The following is an 18,584-nucleotide window of genomic DNA, read 5'->3' on the forward strand; positions in this document are numbered from 1 at the left end:
GGTACGCCTCGCGATATCATCGCTAAGTTCCATTATTATTGCACCAAAGAACAAATAATGTCTGCAGCAAGATGTTTTGAATTTCCAAGGTCATACTTATCAAATTTTTGCAGACATCTCCCCACTCACTATTAATAGGCGAAGGGCCGTGAAGCCACAGCTTCAAATTCTGCAGCAACATCAAATTTCATATCAGTGGGGTTTCCCCTTCTCCATTCGCTTCACTTTTCAAGGTACTAAATATGTATGCAGCAGAGCAGAAGACCTGCAGTCCACACTTCACAATCTACAGTTGATTGATTCACTGTCTACTAGTGACAACCCACGTCGCAGATCATCTTGGACTTCCCCACAGAACTACCCCAGAAAGATTGGGAAGAATGACAAACAAAGTTCAAACAAGCAGGGCCGCTTCATCTCTCCTACACCTGTTCCAGCAAACTCAATGGACTAAGTTATCTTAGTTCATCTTGTGGCTACACCCTTTTGATAGAACTCCTTCCTGTTTCAACTTCCTGCACAATTAATTGCCATTTTTTTCAGTAACCCTTTGTTTGCCGGTTCTATTTTTCATTTTTTCTTTTGTGACTATGCGTCACTTTTTGCTATACAGCATTTGCAGATTCTAACTTTATCTTTTTAAGCCCACTTGTCTTTTTTTTTTTTTTTGTAGTTTTTTTCTGGCTGTTTGTAATGCCCTAGATCAATAAACCCCATTATTTACTAAAAATATTTTTTGTATATACCCTTAGACCCCCGGTGACTTGTTAAATCGTCTTAGGGGTTCCTGAGATAATCTATCGGGGTCTATGGGTATAGGTTGGGCGTTTTCTTCTGCTTTGCCCTCATAGTTTATCATTGGTATCGTTTATTACGGTTCGGTTATCTGCCTCTGCCAGTGTTGTTCCCTGTGCTTCCATTGGTTACCCTCAGGAGTTTGCGTTTTTTACCGAAATCTCTTGACGTTGGCCTCCATTCCTTTAGTGAGGGACTATTGTTCTCCCACTAACGGACATCTTTTTTCTTTGTAAATTTATATATATCCATGCTCTTTTACATGCTTTTATTTTTCTTTTTTTGTCCTTTTTTCTTTGCTGCTTCTCCTTTCCTCCTTTTCCTTTTATCTATGACCTTGGGAATAAAACTTACACCTTTTGGATGTGTTATAAAAGTACATTTAAATGTCATAATGTTTATTAATACAAGATGGCTCCACTGACTATTTTATCCCTGAACGTACAGGGATTAAATAATCCGCATAAACGTACCAAAGCTTTCCGTGCTTTGCCTCTTTGAAATCACATATTCTGTGCCTTTAAGAAACCCACTTCTCGACCCACTCTACTCCCAAATTTTTCAACTCTAAATTTCCACAGGTTTACACAGCCTCTGCAGATACTAAACAACACAGGGTTCTTATAGCCTTTCGCCGCAATACCCCTTTTTCAGTTCTTAAAGAGATAAAAGATCCTGAAGGTCGTTACCTGATCTTAACTGGTCACCTTTTAGACACTGCCGTCACCATTGCCTCTTATTATGCTCCCAATAAGAATCCTTTACCCTTCCTATCACACCTTTTACAAATAATAGATTCCCATAAAATAGGCACACTTCTGTTGGCTGGTGACTCGAACTAGGTCATTTCACCTTTTCTAGATAGGGCACCACCTGCTCCCTCTCCCCCTCCGAGAAAACTATCTTTGACCAACCTACTTTCTCAATATGGCCTTGCTGACTCTTGGGAGAGAATTCAACCCGACTAAAAAGAGGTTCACGCATTTTTCTCATCCTCACAACTCTTTCTCGAGTATGGATCATATTTTATTTTCCATTGGTATGCTCCCAGAACTTATTTCATCTAGAATTATTCCCATCCCTTGGTCTGATCATAGTGCAGTTGCACCACTCTTGCTTACACCATACCTAAAGCACACGACCCTACTTGGTATTTAAATGACATATTACTTAAAAATCTGACTCACCGTTCTGAAATAGCTAATGCCTTGTCAGAATATTTAACTAATAATTCCTTACCTAAAACTCCAGCTTTAACCCTCTGGGAAGCACATAAACCAGTACTGAGGGGTATATGTATGCGACGGATGTCACGTTTAAAAAAAGAAACGTAAAACCCTAAGCGATAAACTGGAATCTACCTTTAACAAATGTTATCTTGTGTTCCAATGTGACCCCACACCTACCCGGAAACGTGATTTAGATAACGCCAGGCTTGAATTTGATCTATTTCTTACTGAAACGGCTGACAAAACAATTTCGTAGAGCTAGACACCATTTCTACCTTAAATCTAATAAGCCCGTTACCCTTTTGGCCCGCATGCTTAATAAAGCTCACAACCCCTCCAAAAATATTAAACTTAAGATTGCGAACAATTCCTATTCTAGCAACCCTGTTAAAATTCTAGCTAACTTCAGATCTCATCTTGCCGCTCTTTATAACTCCAGAGATTCTATTGATCCTGCCGAGCAAATTCTTTTTTCTCTGACCTGAATCTTCCATCTATCCCTTCTCCACAATTAGATTTTTTAGATTCTCCCATCTCACATGATGAAATATTAGCAGCTATCAAATCAGCGAAAACTAATAAAAAGACCGGGTCCGGGCGGGTTCTCTACATTATATTACCAAACGTTTTCCTCTACTTTGACTCCACTCTTGGCTAATGCTTTCAATTCCCTCCTGCATGGCTCATCTTTTAGAGGGGAATCTCTCACAGCTTCCATATGTATGATACCTAAACCTCATACTGATGACACTACCTGGTCTAACTACAATCCTATATTCCTTTTAAATTTGGATATTAAAATCTTGGCAAAAATTCTAGCTTTAAGGTTAAATAGTATTATTGGAAAACGTATTCACAAAGACCAAGTAGGTTTTATTCCTGGTCGTCAAGTAGGCGACAATATTCGTCGGGCGTTATTACTTTCCCACATTGCTAGAAAGAGACACATCCCTACCTGTTTCCTATCTTTGGACATTAAAAAAAGCTTTTGACTCGGTCTCCTGGTCTTATATGGACTTTGCCCTATGCAAATGGTGTTTTGGCCCTCATTTTATTGACCCAGTTTGCATTACCCTTTTCCTGGTCCTCACACCACCTTCCTTATCTTGGTATCAAACTTACCGCTGATCTATCTAGCTTATTCTTGGCCAACTATCCCCCCCCCCCCTGTTGAAAAAGATTAAGGATTTATTTAAATACTGGACATCTCTTCCCCTCTCCTGGTTTGGGAGAATAGCAGTTATTAAAATGCTACTTCCTAAATTTCTTTAACTTTTCAAAGTCCTCCCGATACCAATACCAGCTCATCTTCTACGTATTTTACAATGTAAAACTTTGAATTTCACTTGGGGTGGTACTAGACCGAGAATTTCTAGTAAAACTTTATTCCTTCCGAAAATACGTGGTGGTTTAGGGTTTCCCAATTTTAATACCTACTATATAGCCGCTCCGATTGCACCGGTCACCAAATTTCATGCAACACAGGAAATACCGTTATGGGTTGCTATTGAATCTACTGAAATTGATCCTCTCTCGATCTCCAATCTTATATGGCTAAAACCCAAAGCTTGTTCACCTATTCATAACCCCATTATCAAACACACACTTTCAATCTGGGATAGAATGAAAACACCATGCGGCCTTCAGTCAGCACATAACCCTCTACTCTCTAAGAAAACCTTCCTTTTACCCAGCCTGGGTATCCCCATCTTTCCGTAACTGGGTCACATCGGGACTATATAAACTTTTTAATTTGATCTCTGCATCTGACTTCATATCTTTTCCGGATTTATGTGCTTCCACTTCTCTCCCTTCCTCTGAACTTTTTCGATTTTTGCAAATTAAAAACTTATTTTCTCCGCTTCCTTCTGGAACTGTCCCTCTGAATCAGCTTTTGCCAATTGAACGTGTTTGCAAATAAAGAACCCCACTTTAAGGGACTTATTTTGCAATTATATTTGCAACTTCTTGTTACACCTGAAGAAGGACCCCCTGATTATGTCGCTAAATGGGAATCAGATCCGGGTCGACATTGAATAACACAGAATGGTCGGATATATGGTCTAATACAAAATCTTCTTCCACCTACATTATAGCGATAGAGGCTTCTTACAAAGTAATCATGCGCTGGTATTTGGTGCCCTCCAGAATAGCTAAATTTGCGCCTTAACTCTCAGCACTCTGTTTCCGCGGCTGTTCAGAGGTTGGTACCCACTTTCACACCTGGTGGCAGTGCCCCATTGTTTCCACTTTCTGGGAGAAAATGTTTCGACTGGCCTCAAAATTGTTTGATATGACATTACTGCCAGACCCAATGACTGCACTTTAAAATGCAAAACCAGATATTCTCACACGCACACAGTTTTAAACTCCTTTACAACTTACAACTCAGCCTTGGATAATGGCACCTTGGGTAAATTCGACATTCTTTGGAAAACTTGGATTTCCAAGATGCTTCCCTCAGACTTCAATGAAGCGGTCTTACTTTCTTGGTAACATTCCCACATGTCCTAGTATATTGTTTCCTACAGCTGGTGCCTTATTCCCGAAAATTGCTCTTGCTTCTTTTCTCTATTTTCTATTCGTTTTCCTTTCTGGCTTTCTTGCCTTCTGTTTTCTTCTCTTTCCTTCTACTTCTTTTTTATATTTCTTTATTATTATTTGGTTTCTAGTGATTTTTTAAAACAACAATATGCTTTCTCTACTAAATTCGATCCCCCGTTTACTTTAGATGACTATATGTTATACTATTTTATGTTGTTCTCCATATGTTATATGAGATATTTTTATTAGTTGAGATATATTAATTCTTTCGGAGATCCTTTTATTAGTGGATTGTTCTCCTTGCCTGTTCTCCTTCTGGGTCACAGCTTGCACCCATTAGGGGTGACCTAGAGGGAGGACACGGACATACTATTTCTATAGTATTTACTTCATTGACGTCCACTTCCATATTATTTATTATACTTATTCATTTTTCATTATAGTCCGATGACTCTCTTCAGGTCCTTTATACCATATGGCCACTCTATATTTGGGCTCAGTCTTCTTTGCATTTTTTGTTGTAGCTTTTTTACATTTCTGATGTATCTATTGTACGTGCATAACATTAATAAAATACTTTGAACGAGAAAAACTGACCCTCTTGACCAGTAATGTCCGAGTGATTTGTATACTTAGCTGCTGCCACTTGATTTGCTTTGATACTCCTAAATAAGTGTTCCCTGAATGCAAAATTACATTGGCAGATACAATATCTTAGAACAATGTTTCTGATGGATACAAGATATAGTGCTGGGACATGCAGGTCCAATCCAACCTTGGAACAATTGCTCTCTAAACCCAAGCATTCGTGATGTGTCTATAATTTTAGGATGGGGAGGCAGAAATCATTCACTCAGGGCCTAAGCCAGAGAACCGATAGTTAAAAAAAAAAAAAAAAACATCCAGATGATTATTAGTTCTTCTGCAAATGACCAGCTAAGGTCCTCTGTAAAGCAAGCAATACATTACACAATTTTCTTTTCTTCAACCTCAGGTTAAAGGAAAGAAAATTGCTTGATTTCACTGTGTTGATGGGGGGAATCCCTCCCACTGTGCTATTGTGTTCTGACAGTGGGAGGTTTCCTGTCCATCAGCATACAGTGATTACTGTCAGCAGCTATAGCCGGCTGTATTACTATATGCTGCTACCTTTTGACAAGCAATCTGCCAGGGTGATGACATCTCATATTTACGGTTTTCTTGAATATTGTTGGAATTACAGATATTACATGCTCACCAGGGCCAGAATTATCCCAAAACCTCGAGAGCTGAAGAAAATGTATCTGTGGACTTCTGGGATAATTGCGGGGATCTGTAAGGAGTGTCTGCATTGTTCCATAGGGAGCTGGAAAAGAAGAAGATGGTTAGAACAGGACTGACAATCACAAGCTATTGGGCTTAATGACTATGAATAGGCAAGAAGAAATCAGAAGTCGTCTCTTTATGTCCTCGACTCCTGTTCTGGCTTGTAGAAGATGTTCTGCAAAACACAACCACCAGCTTGCATGTTGCTTCATGTCCCTTGTAATACATTTTAAGTTAGATAATGATGCAGCCTGCAAATAAATAGAAGGGTCATTTGGAAGCACCCTTGGTTCCACATCCTCTCTAGGCTCAAGCTTATCAGATCTAACCATGAACTGGAATCTACTAAACACAAAACAAAGTGAGTTCATTGGACTACATTTTGTTAATTATGTACATCCACATGTTATTCATAATTTGTATTGCTGTAGCTTCTAGCTCTGTGCACCTTTAATCTGTGCAAAAGTGTTTGGCAGCATGTGGAAGTCCTATCACTGCACTGGTGGTACATGTCCTTACTCTCAGTGGCACTCAGGGTTTATGTCAGGTGCCTCCCTAGCAGCGCTAATTTTGACATCAAATTTTTACTTAGTGGACTAAAATGCCATTTTAGTTTTAGTCGTATTTTAGTCGTATTTTAGTTATCTAAATTATTTTAGTTTTAGTCGTATTTTAGTTATCTAAATTATTTTAGTTTTAGTCGTATTTTAGTAGATGAAAATGTCAACAAAATTAACACTGTTCCCTCGGTAGGAATATGTCAATTTAAGTGACAGCTGTCAGTGGTGGTTATTAAAGGAAAAGCATGCAGACTGGAACTGTTTTCATTTAGGAGATACAATATAGACTTCAAGACCCTCTTGCTCATCTATACAGCTTTTTATGGCATTGCACCCCAGTATCTGTCTAAACTTTTATCAACTTCCTCCCTTGTAACCTCTGCTCCTCAAATTCTGGTCTTCTGGGTTTCCCATCTACTCACCTACACTTGATGGGAGACAGAGCTTTCTCCTGCTATGCCCCAAAATGTTGGAATTCACTTCCAAAGAACATTAGAGAGTTATCCTCTCTAAACTCATTCAAAATAAATCTAAAAATGTTTTTCTTTAGACAAGCTTTTACGTAATTGTCCCTTATTTCCTTTGTTTTGCCCTGTGTATTTCTTGTATTTTTGTTTTTCTTGTCTTTGTAAAGAACTTTGAGAAGCTACCTTTAAAGGTACTATATAAAATAAAGTTTAATTATTAATATTAATACGATTATCAATAGTGGAGTCCCTGAGCTTTCTCAATGGAAATGACAACAACCCATTGGGAGAGGTGCCTGATCAAGGCTATGGTTGGCAGAAAACCTAAAGTAGCACTAAAATAGTATTCATAAGAGGAGCTTACAGTACCCAGCTATATTCTCAGATGGCACTTGGATGGTAGTGCTCGACTGATCAAAGTATGGGAAACACTGATAGGTACACTGATCCTTTTCTAACCTTCATTGTGCCTTCTCTCAATGCTTTTTTTTTTTTAAGATCATACTAACCTAAAACCCTGTACCTCTGAAGAGTTCACTGTGTGACCTTCCCAGCAGCCCCTCTATCCTGACAAGCTCTTCACTCTCCATTGCACCACACATGTATGCTTAGCACTCTGCAGAGTTCTTAAAAGATACACTATATTGTTAAAAGTATAGGGACGCCTGCCTTTACACGCACATGAACTTTAATGCTGGGCCCTCAACATCATTGCCAACATGTGGCCAGTAGTTTCACCCTCTTCAAAGTACCTCTGCTGCAGGAAGAAACGCTTGTTCTCTGCTCTCTGGAGTGATACCGTGCCTGCAAGGGACTGGGCCGCCAACCATGACCTCTGAGCAGGCTCGGAAGGATCAGCAACATAGGCAGCCTCCGATCTCGTAACCTCAACCGCATCTTCCCAGGCCGTCATCTTAGTTTTTATCCCGTTGATGATATCTATAAAATGGCCCCTCATAAATGCCTTAGCGGCATCCCACACAACCCTGATATCTGCAGATTAAGGCAAACACACAAGTCAGACTCGCCACCCGACTCAGCAGAATAACAAAGCGGCCCTCAGGATCCAGCACCACCTGTAAACATGTAAATTGCACACCTTTTCTAACCAGTATACAAACACCTCTAGAGTAGTTTGAGAAAACAGAATGGTATTGAGAGCCAAACATACTGGGAGCCAAATTGTACTTGTCCGCAGGAGCCACATGGGTCTCCTGCAGACACACAATGTCAGCTTGTAACCTTTTAATGTTCCTGATAACAGCAGTTCTCTTGACGGGGTTGTTTAGGCCCCTGACATTCCAAGAAAGTACGCAGATCGCATCAGCCATAGGGAAGGAGAAGAAGTAATCCAAAAGAAGAAAGAACAGTGGGAGGCGCCCGCCGCAGCCAAAGCCCCAACTGTCAGCATTCTCAGTACACAGCAACAGGGGAACGTTCAGAGTCCATAGCAACGATGCATCGTAGGCACACAGCAGAATGAAGAGCATACTCAGGAGCCTCCAGGTCTTGCACGGGAGGAAGGCAAAGGGGACTGAAGTTGCAGGGTAGATGGACAGGTGTCCTGATCCGGATGGATTGGTGAAGACAGAAGCAAGGAGCAAAACATAGGGATCGGGGGGGGGGGGGTCGGGAACCTTGAACATTTCCAAAAAGAAAAAAGGCAGATCAGTAGTCATGGTAGGGGTGCATCCGCCTGTACAGGAGCATAGAAAAAACTTGACCGGGTTAACCAACAGCAGCCCCCCCCCCGCAGATACGGGGAAGGGGGTAATGTTTAGTGCAGTCCATAAATTATCTGTGATCACGGTGCCTCTCGCCTAGGAGAGGGGGGAGCCCTCAACACCCTGCCATTTGCATCCAGCCACTGGGCAGCAGCCACTGGCTTGTCAAAAAACAGAACTTCGCCACCCGCCACAACCCTGAGCTTGGAGGGGTACAACATGGCGTATTGCAGATTAAGATCTCTGAGCCTCCTCTTGACATCAACAAATCGAGCAACTGTTAAAAGCGCATACAGCACAAAGGTCCATACAGTGTAGGATCTGCATGCTCCAATTACATCCCACTATATAGCCAAGCTGACAGGTTTCAGAGGAGCACCCTCTTCCTCAGAGCAAAAGCCCTAAGGTAGGGAGCGTGCCCCCCGAAGGGAGTCAGTTGCACTTTTGTGAGTATTTAATTTTTAGCAATTTTATTTGCTCAAAAAAATGTTTGGTAATAAACTAGGTGTATGCACCTTCCTGTCTCTTTGCTTTTAATAGTTCCACAAAATTTATGGGCTAACCAGGCCTCTATCCTGGGGATTGGCAAGATTTCCATAATTATTCAGATCATAGCCTCATTTCCTCTGCCCACTAGCTTCTAGAAACTTCCAGTGGCTTCTAGAACCAAGGGGAGGTACCAGAGGCCTGACGTGTGGAGCCCTCCGGCCTGATTTACAGTAACCTCGACCAATTACCAGGCTCACACAGCTACTGTCAGTCAAATACATTTTCCCTACACTAGACTGTACACTAGAGGGTGCTACACCTCTGTGCATAGGGTAAACATCAGATGTGGCATTGAGTTAGCATGCGCAAGAATTAGATTGCATGCTTGCCACTGGTATTGGTGCATAGTGGCCTATATAAACTTAAACACTGCAGAAAGAAATGGCTGAGTGGTCGTAAACTTGTCCTCGTTTACATAAGACTGGGTTTGGCTGACTCTGCCTAACCAATTATGATCCGACTTGCCTCCCATCCTGGCCTTTTGTCACTTTCCTGTGACCTTGGCCTGCCTTCTGGCCTCTACTTACTGGCTTATTTTTTTTTTTGCCTGCCTGGCTGTTACAAACCTCAGTTTTTTTTTTTTCATTGGATTCTGACTCTGCCACCTAAATTGGTATTACACTGCTCGGCTGTTCCTGACCTCGGTGTCTGCCCAGACTCTGCCTCTGTCTGCTCATCCAGTACCCTGCTGCCTGATCATGTCCACCTTTAGGTAGGGCCTCAACCTAGTTCCTACAGCCTGCTCTGTTACCACCGTTCCTGTGCTTGGTTCCTGCTTTGTGATCCTCATCTTCCAACACAGATCCAGTATGGCCTGCAGTTCCAGCACGTGTGTCATTCTGTGCCCTCACACTCTCTGTCACCATCTTCAGAAATATTGGGTGCAAGAGGAGCCCCCTCAACTACTCGGTCCCTACCAAGTACGTGATGAGGCACTGGATCTTGGTTATTAAAATTGCAAAATTATGTACGGTCAGTCCACTCTATGGAGATCACTAGTTCTGGTGAGACCAATGTCATGAAACAGGGAGCCCCCTAACTGGGGGTACCCAGACGGAACATCCAAAAACTAAGAAATAAAACAAGAGTGCTAGACCAATGGTCAAAGAGTCCAAATCAGTCTAAACCAGATTGCATTTTATCACCATGAAAGGAACTTACGAGCATTTTGATACCGTGAATTCTGTTTACTGATCTAATCATCTAATCTAATCAGAACTGTAGGAAAAAAAAAAAAAAATATATATGTGCATGTTATTCCATACTGTTTCCGATCATTCCATCTTTCCACTCATGCCATAGGGAGGTGTGTGTCTCCCGTGTGGTCTACAGATGGGAACTGCGATGGGCCCCGCCCGTGTCCGTTCTTCTCCCTCTCCCCTCTGGCTGTGTGCCGAGGTGGGGGCGGGACCTTCGGTCGCGGCCGCGACGCATCGGCGTCACATCCATCCGTGCGGGGTTGACGTCACACGCTGTTGGCGTCCCCGCACGTGACTCCACCAGCGTTCATTTGAGGGAGACCGCTTCGGGCAACAATTGTTTGCCTGATGGACTCCCTGTATGCTGAACAGCATTGTGACGCTGAGGGCCGTCTCCCGCCCAGTCTCAGCGTAGGTGCTTTCACTTACTTTATTCACCTGCTCCTATATTTTCTTCTATCACTGTTACTTTCACAATTCAGTTTTTTCACTTGTGGGATTTGTTTTCTACCACTGGTGTCAGTCACTTCACCTTATTTATTTTTCACTTTTTGAAGATTTTCTTTGGTGTTCTAGGGGTGTCTTCCATGGGTACTTTTTAACACTTTTTATGCATGTTTTTTCCATTGGTTATGGCTATTTCCTAGCTATACACTTCCACCTCATTTTCTGGTACCATTACTGGTTTCACTTTCTTCATATGGTTTGGGCTCCCTTTTTCCTCTACTAATTCATACTTACTAACCTTATATGTGGATCAATGGCTTGATTTATACATATATGCATATATATTTTTCGTACAGTGTCATGACAATTCTAAATCGAGCCCTTCAATACCTCTTCCCAATTTCTTCACCACACTATGGATCTTGTGCTTTGACTGTGTTTGTGGAGACTGCTCTCTCAGTTCCCATTTGGGACTCAATTCCGGGCGATCCCATTACCTGACTGACATTCGATATCATAAGTGTAAGTTCTTTTTTCCTTACACTAACAACCTAAAACATTCTTTTATTTTTGATATCATACTACATTTGTATATATATTTTTTAGATGCTAAGACCATGCCTGCTCCTGAGGAAGTGAATAATATTTCACGAAACGCGTCGAGATTAAGAGGCAAACAATTCATCTACAAGCATTACCAGATATACTCGAATGTTTTGTAATATTTTCTTTTATGTTCAATTATTTGTGTTACAACTTTGTATCAATTTTATATGCAAACCCTTTTTACCTCCATTGTATTGTATCTATAACATTGTCAACTGCCATTTATACAATATTAAAACACACGATGTTAATTGATTCTATACCTTTTTTTGTGCTTACCAGCCTAGGTATATTGAACATCACATAACAACATCATGTGCCCATTGGCCATATCTCATACAAAGTCCCAAAATATTTTTGAGCACTATGTGCTCTATATATTCATGTATACACAGGGATGGAGACTCTAGGCAGGAGTCTCATATAAAGTCCCACCTACCCTTGACGTCTTCCCATTTTCCTCCCCTGTTCCTTTCCTCCCCCCCCCCCTCCCTTCTTTCCTTCCCCCCCCATTGTTTCCCCCCCCCCCTTCTCCCATTATTAGATTGATCTAGGGATGGAGATGTGTCACCAATGGTTTCATTATTGTTACCCAACATGTTATTATGTATATTGGCACCACAATTTACAGGATATATTAATGTTCTGGGTTTTGTATATGTATTGTGCATGTTATTCCATACTGTTTCCGATCATTCCATCTTTCCACTCATGCCATAGGGAGGTGTGTGTCTCCCGTGTGGTCTACAGATGGGAACTGCGATGGGCCCCGCCCGTGTCCGTTCTTCTCCCTCTCCCCTCTGGCTGTGTGCCGAGGTGGGGGCGGGACCTTCGGTCGCGGCCGCGACGCATCGGCGTCACATCCATCCGTGCGGGGTTGACGTCACACGCTGTTGGCGTCCCCGCATGTGACTCCACCAGCGTTCATTTGAGGGAGACCGCTTCGGGCAACAATTGTTTGCCTGATGGACTCCCTGTATGCTGAACAGCATTGTGACGCTGAGGGCCGTCTCCCGCCCAGTCTCAGCGTAGGTGCTTTCACTTACTTTATTCACCTGCTCCTATATTTTCTTCTATCACTGTTACTTTCACAATTCAGTTTTTTCACTTGTGGGATTTGTTTTCTACCACTGGTGTCAGTCACTTCACCTTATTTATTTTTCACTTTTTGAAGATTTTCTTTGGTGTTCTAGGGGTGTCTTCCATGGGTACTTTTTAACACTTTTTATGCATGTTTTTTCCATTGGTTATGGCTATTTCCTAGCTATACACTTCCACCTCATTTTCTGGTACCATTACTGGTTTCACTTTCTTCATATGGTTTGGGCTCCCTTTTTCCTTTACTAATTCATACTTACTAACCTTATATGTGGATCAATGGCTTGATTTATACATATATGCATATATATTTTTCGTACAGTGTCATGACAATTCTAAATCGAGCCCTTCAATACCTCTTCCCAATTTCTTCACCACACTATGGATCTTGTGCTTTGACTGTGTTTGTGGAGACTGCTCTCTCAGTTCCCATTTGGGACTCAATTCCGGGCGATCCCATTACCTGACTGACATTCGATATCATAAGTGTAAGTTCTTTTTTCCTTACACTAACAACCTAAAACATTCTTTTATTTTTGATATCATACTACATTTGTATATATATTTTTTAGATGCTAAGACCATGCCTGCTCCTGAGGAAGTGAATAATATTTCACGAAACGCGTCGAGATTAAGAGGCAAACAATTCATCTACAAGCATTACCAGATATACTCGAATGTTTTGTAATATTTTCTTTTATGTTCAATTATTTGTGTTACAACTTTGTATCAATTTTATATGCAAACCCTTTTTACCTCCATTGTATTGTATCTATAACATTGTCAACTGCCATTTATACAATATTAAAACACACGATGTTAATTGATTCTATACCTTTTTTTGTGCTTACCAGCCTAGGTATATTGAACATCACATAACAACATCATGTGCCCATTGGCCATATCTCATACAAAGTCCCAAAATATTTTTGAGCACTATGTGCTCTATATATTCATGTATACACAGGGATGGAGACTCTAGGCAGGAGTCTCATATAAAGTCCCACCTACCCTTGACGTCTTCCCATTTTCCTCCCCTGTTCCTTTCCTCCCCCCCCCCTCCCTTCTTTCCTTCCCCCCCCATTGTTTCCCCCCCCCCTTCTCCCATTATTAGATTGATCTAGGGATGGAGATGTGTCACCAATGGTTTCATTATTGTTACCCAACATGTTATTATGTATATTGGCACCACAATTTACAGGATATATTAATGTTCTGGGTTTTGTATATGTATTGTGCATGTTATTCCATACTGTTTCCGATCATTCCATCTTTCCACTCATGCCATAGGGAGGTGTGTGTCTCCCGTGTGGTCTACAGATGGGAACTGCGATGGGCCCCGCCCGTGTCCGTTCTTCTCCCTCTCCCCTCTGGCTGTGTGCCGAGGTGGGGGCGGGACCTTCGGTCGCGGCCGCGACGCATCGGCGTCACATCCATCCGTGCGGGGTTGACGTCACACGCTGTTGGCGTCCCCGCACGTGACTCCACCAGCGTTCATTTGAGGGAGACCGCTTCGGGCAACAATTGTTTGCCTGATGGACTCCCTGTATGCTGAACAGCATTGTGACGCTGAGGGCCGTCTCCCGCCCAGTCTCAGCGTAGGTGCTTTCACTTACTTTATTCACCTGCTCCTATATTTTCTTCTATCACTGTTACTTTCACAATTCAGTTTTTTCACTTGTGGGATTTGTTTTCTACCACTGGTGTCAGTCACTTCACCTTATTTATTTTTCACTTTTTGAAGATTTTCTTTGGTGTTCTAGGGGTGTCTTCCATGGGTACTTTTTAACACTTTTTATGCATGTTTTTTCCATTGGTTATGGCTATTTCCTAGCTATACACTTCCACCTCATTTTCTGGTACCATTACTGGTTTCACTTTCTTCATAGGGTTTGGGCTCCCTTTTTCCTTTACTAATTCATACTTACTAACCTTATATGTGGATCAATGGCTTGATTTATACATATATGCATATATATTTTTCGTACAGTGTCATGACAATTCTAAATCGAGCCCTTCAATACCTCTTCCCAATTTCTTCACCACACTATGGATCTTGTGCTTTGACTGTGTTTGTGGAGACTGCTCTCTCAGTTCCCATTTGGGACTCAATTCCGGGCGATCCCATTACCTGACTGACATTCGATATCATAAGTGTAAGTTCTTTTTTCCTTACACTAACAACCTAAAACATTCTTTTATTTTTGATATCATACTACATTTGTATATATATTTTTTAGATGCTAAGACCATGCCTGCTCCTGAGGAAGTGAATAATATTTCACGAAACGCGTCGAGATTAAGAGGCAAACAATTCATCTACAAGCATTACCAGATATACTCGAATGTTTTGTAATATTTTCTTTTATGTTCAATTATTTGTGTTACAACTTTGTATCAATTTTATATGCAAACCCTTTTTACCTCCATTGTATTGTATCTATAACATTGTCAACTGCCATTTATACAATATTAAAACACACGATGTTAATTGATTCTATACCTTTTTTTGTGCTTACCAGCCTAGGTATATTGAACATCACATAACAACATCATGTGCCCATTGGCCATATCTCATACAAAGTCCCAAAATATTTTTGAGCACTATGTGCTCTATATATTCATGTATACACAGGGATGGAGACTCTAGGCAGGAGTCTCATATAAAGTCCCACCTACCCTTGACGTCTTCCCATTTTCCTCCCCTGTTCCTTTCTTCCCCCCCCCCTCCCTTCTTTCCTTCCCCCCCCATTGTTTTCCCCCCCCCCTTCTCCCATTATTAGATTGATCTAGGGATGGAGATGTGTCACCAATGGTTTCATTATTGTTACCCAACATGTTATTATGTATATTGGCACCACAATTTACAGGATATATTAATGTTCTGGGTTTTGTATATGTATTGTGCATGTTATTCCATACTGTTTCCGATCATTCCATCTTTCCACTCATGCCATAGGGAGGTGTGTGTCTCCCGTGTGGTCTACAGATGGGAACTGCGATGGGCCCCGCCCGTGTCCGTTCTTCTCCCTCTCCCCTCTGGCTGTGTGCCGAGGTGGGGGCGGGACCTTCGGTCGCGGCCGCGACGCATCGGCGTCACATCCATCCGTGCGGGGTTGACGTCACACGCTGTTGGCGTCCCCGCACGTGACTCCACCAGCGTTCATTTGAGGGAGACCGCTTCGGGCAACAATTGTTTGCCTGATGGACTCCCTGTATGCTGAACAGCATTGTGACGCTGAGGGCCGTCTCCCGCCCAGTCTCAGCGTAGGTGCTTTCACTTACTTTATTCACCTGCTCCTATATTTTCTTCTATCACTGTTACTTTCACAATTCAGTTTTTTCACTTGTGGGATTTGTTTTCTACCACTGGTGTCAGTCACTTCACCTTATTTATTTTTCACTTTTTGAAGATTTTCTTTGGTGTTCTAGGGGTGTCTTCCATGGGTACTTTTTAACACTTTTTATGCATGTTTTTTCCATTGGTTATGGCTATTTCCTAGCTATACACTTCCACCTCATTTTCTGGTACCATTACTGGTTTCACTTTCTTCATATGGTTTGGGCTCCCTTTTTCCTTTACTAATTCATACTTACTAACCTTATATGTGGATCAATGGCTTGATTTATACATATATGCATATATATTTTTCGTACAGTGTCATGACAATTCTAAATCGAGCCCTTCAATACCTCTTCCCAATTTCTTCACCACACTATGGATCTTGTGCTTTGACTGTGTTTGTGGAGACTGCTCTCTCAGTTCCCATTTGGGACTCAATTCCGGGCGATCCCATTACCTGACTGACATTCGATATCATAAGTGTAAGTTCTTTTTTCCTTACACTAACAACCTAAAACATTCTTTTATTTTTGATATCATACTACATTTGTATATATATTTTTTAGATGCTAAGACCATGCCTGCTCCTGAGGAAGTGAATAATATTTCACGAAACGCGTCGAGATTAAGAGGCAAACAATTCATCTACAAGCATTACCAGATATACTCGAATGTTTTGTAATATTTTCTTTTATGTTCAATTATTTGTGTTACAACTTTGTATCAATTTTATATGCAAACCCTTTTTACCTCCATTGTATTGTATCTATAACATTGTCAACTGCCATTTATACAATATTAAAACACACGATGTTAATTGATTCTATACCTTTTTTTGTGCTTACCAGCCTAGGTATATTGAACATCACATAACAACATCATGTGCCCATTGGCCATATCTCATACAAAGTCCCAAAATATTTTTGAGCACTATGTGCTCTATATATTCATGTATACACAGGGATGGAGACTCTAGGCAGGAGTCTCATATAAAGTCCCACCTACCCTTGACGTCTTCCCATTTTCCTCCCCTGTTCCTTTCCTCCCCCCCCCCCTCCCTTCTTTCCTTCCCCCCCCATTGTTTCCCCCCCCCCTTCTCCCATTATTAGATTGATCTAGGGATGGAGATGTGTCACCAATGGTTTCATTATTGTTACCCAACATGTTATTATGTATATTGGCACCACAATTTACAGGATATATTAATGTTCTGGGTTTTGTATATGTATTGTGCATGTTATTCCATACTGTTTCCGATCATTCCATCTTTCCACTCATGCCATAGGGAGGTGTGTGTCTCCCGTGTGGTCTACAGATGGGAACTGCGATGGGCCCCGCCCGTGTCCGTTCTTCTCCCTCTCCCCTCTGGCTGTGTGCCGAGGTGGGGGCGGGACCTTCGGTCGCGGCCGCGACGCATCGGCGTCACATCCATCCGTGCGGGGTTGACGTCACACGCTGTTGGCGTCCCCGCACGTGACTCCACCAGCGTTCATTTGAGGGAGACCGCTTCGGGCAACAATTGTTTGCCTGATGGACTCCCTGTATGCTGAACAGCATTGTGACGCTGAGGGCCGTCTCCCGCCCAGTCTCAGCGTAGGTGCTTTCACTTACTTTATTCACCTGCTCCTATATTTTCTTCTATCACTGTTACTTTCACAATTCAGTTTTTTCACTTGTGGGATTTGTTTTCTACCACTGGTGTCAGTCACTTCACCTTATTTATTTTTCACTTTTTGAAGATTTTCTTTGGTGTTCTAGGGGTGTCTTCCATGGGTACTTTTTAACACTTTTTATGCATGTTTTTTCCATTGGTTATGGCTATTTCCTAGCTATACACTTCCACCTCATTTTCTGGTACCATTACTGGTTTCACTTTCTTCATATGGTTTGGGCTCCCTTTTTCCTTTACTAATTCATACTTACTAACCTTATATGTGGATCAATGGCTTGATTTATACATATATGCATATATATTTTTCGTACAGTGTCATGACAATTCTAAATCGAGCCCTTCAATACCTCTTCCCAATTTCTTCACCACACTATGGATCTTGTGCTTTGACTGTGTTTGTGGAGACTGCTCTCTCAGTTCCCATTTGGGACTCAATTCCGGGCGATCCCATTACCTGACTGACATTCGATATCATAAGTGTAAGTTCTTTTTTCCTTACACTAACAACCTAAAACATTCTTTTATTTTTGATATCATACTACATTTGTATATATATTTTTTAGATGCTAAGACCATGCCTGCTCCTGAGGAAGTGAATAATATTTCACGAAACGCGTCGAGATTAAGAGGCAAACAATTCATCTACAAGCATTACCAGATATACTCGAATGTTTTGTAATATTTTCTTTTATGTTCAATTATTTGTGTTACAACTTTGTATCAATTTTATATGCAAACCCTTTTTACCTCCATTGTATTGTATCTATAACATTGTCAACTGCCATTTATACAATATTAAAACACACGATGTTAATTGATTCTATACCTTTTTTTGTGCTTACCAGCCTAGGTATATTGAACATCACATAACAACATCATGTGCCCATTGGCCATATCTCATACAAAGTCCCAAAATATTTTTGAGCACTATGTGCTCTATATATTCATGTATACACAGGGATGGAGACTCTAGGCAGGAGTCTCATATAAAGTCCCACCTACCCTTGACGTCTTCCCATTTTCCTCCCCTGTTCCTTCCCCCCCCC

The 18,584-nt window shown here is 41.5% G+C and overlaps 1 protein-coding gene across 1 annotated transcript in view; it reads right to left on the bottom strand.

Moving 5' to 3' along the window:
• Positions 1 to 18,584, bottom strand: part of TMEM268 (transmembrane protein 268) — a 125,386-nt gene that overhangs the window by 48,558 nt on the left and 58,244 nt on the right. The window contains exon 4 of the mRNA XM_082264292.1: positions 5,806 to 5,913. Coding sequence (XP_082120418.1) covers positions 5,806 to 5,913 — 108 coding nt within the window. The remainder of the gene's footprint in view (positions 1 to 5,805; positions 5,914 to 18,584) is intronic.

This window comes from Pelophylax lessonae (genome assembly GCF_965119305.1).
Source record: "Pelophylax lessonae genome assembly, chromosome: 7".
Lineage (NCBI taxonomy): Eukaryota > Metazoa > Chordata > Amphibia > Anura > Ranidae > Pelophylax > Pelophylax lessonae.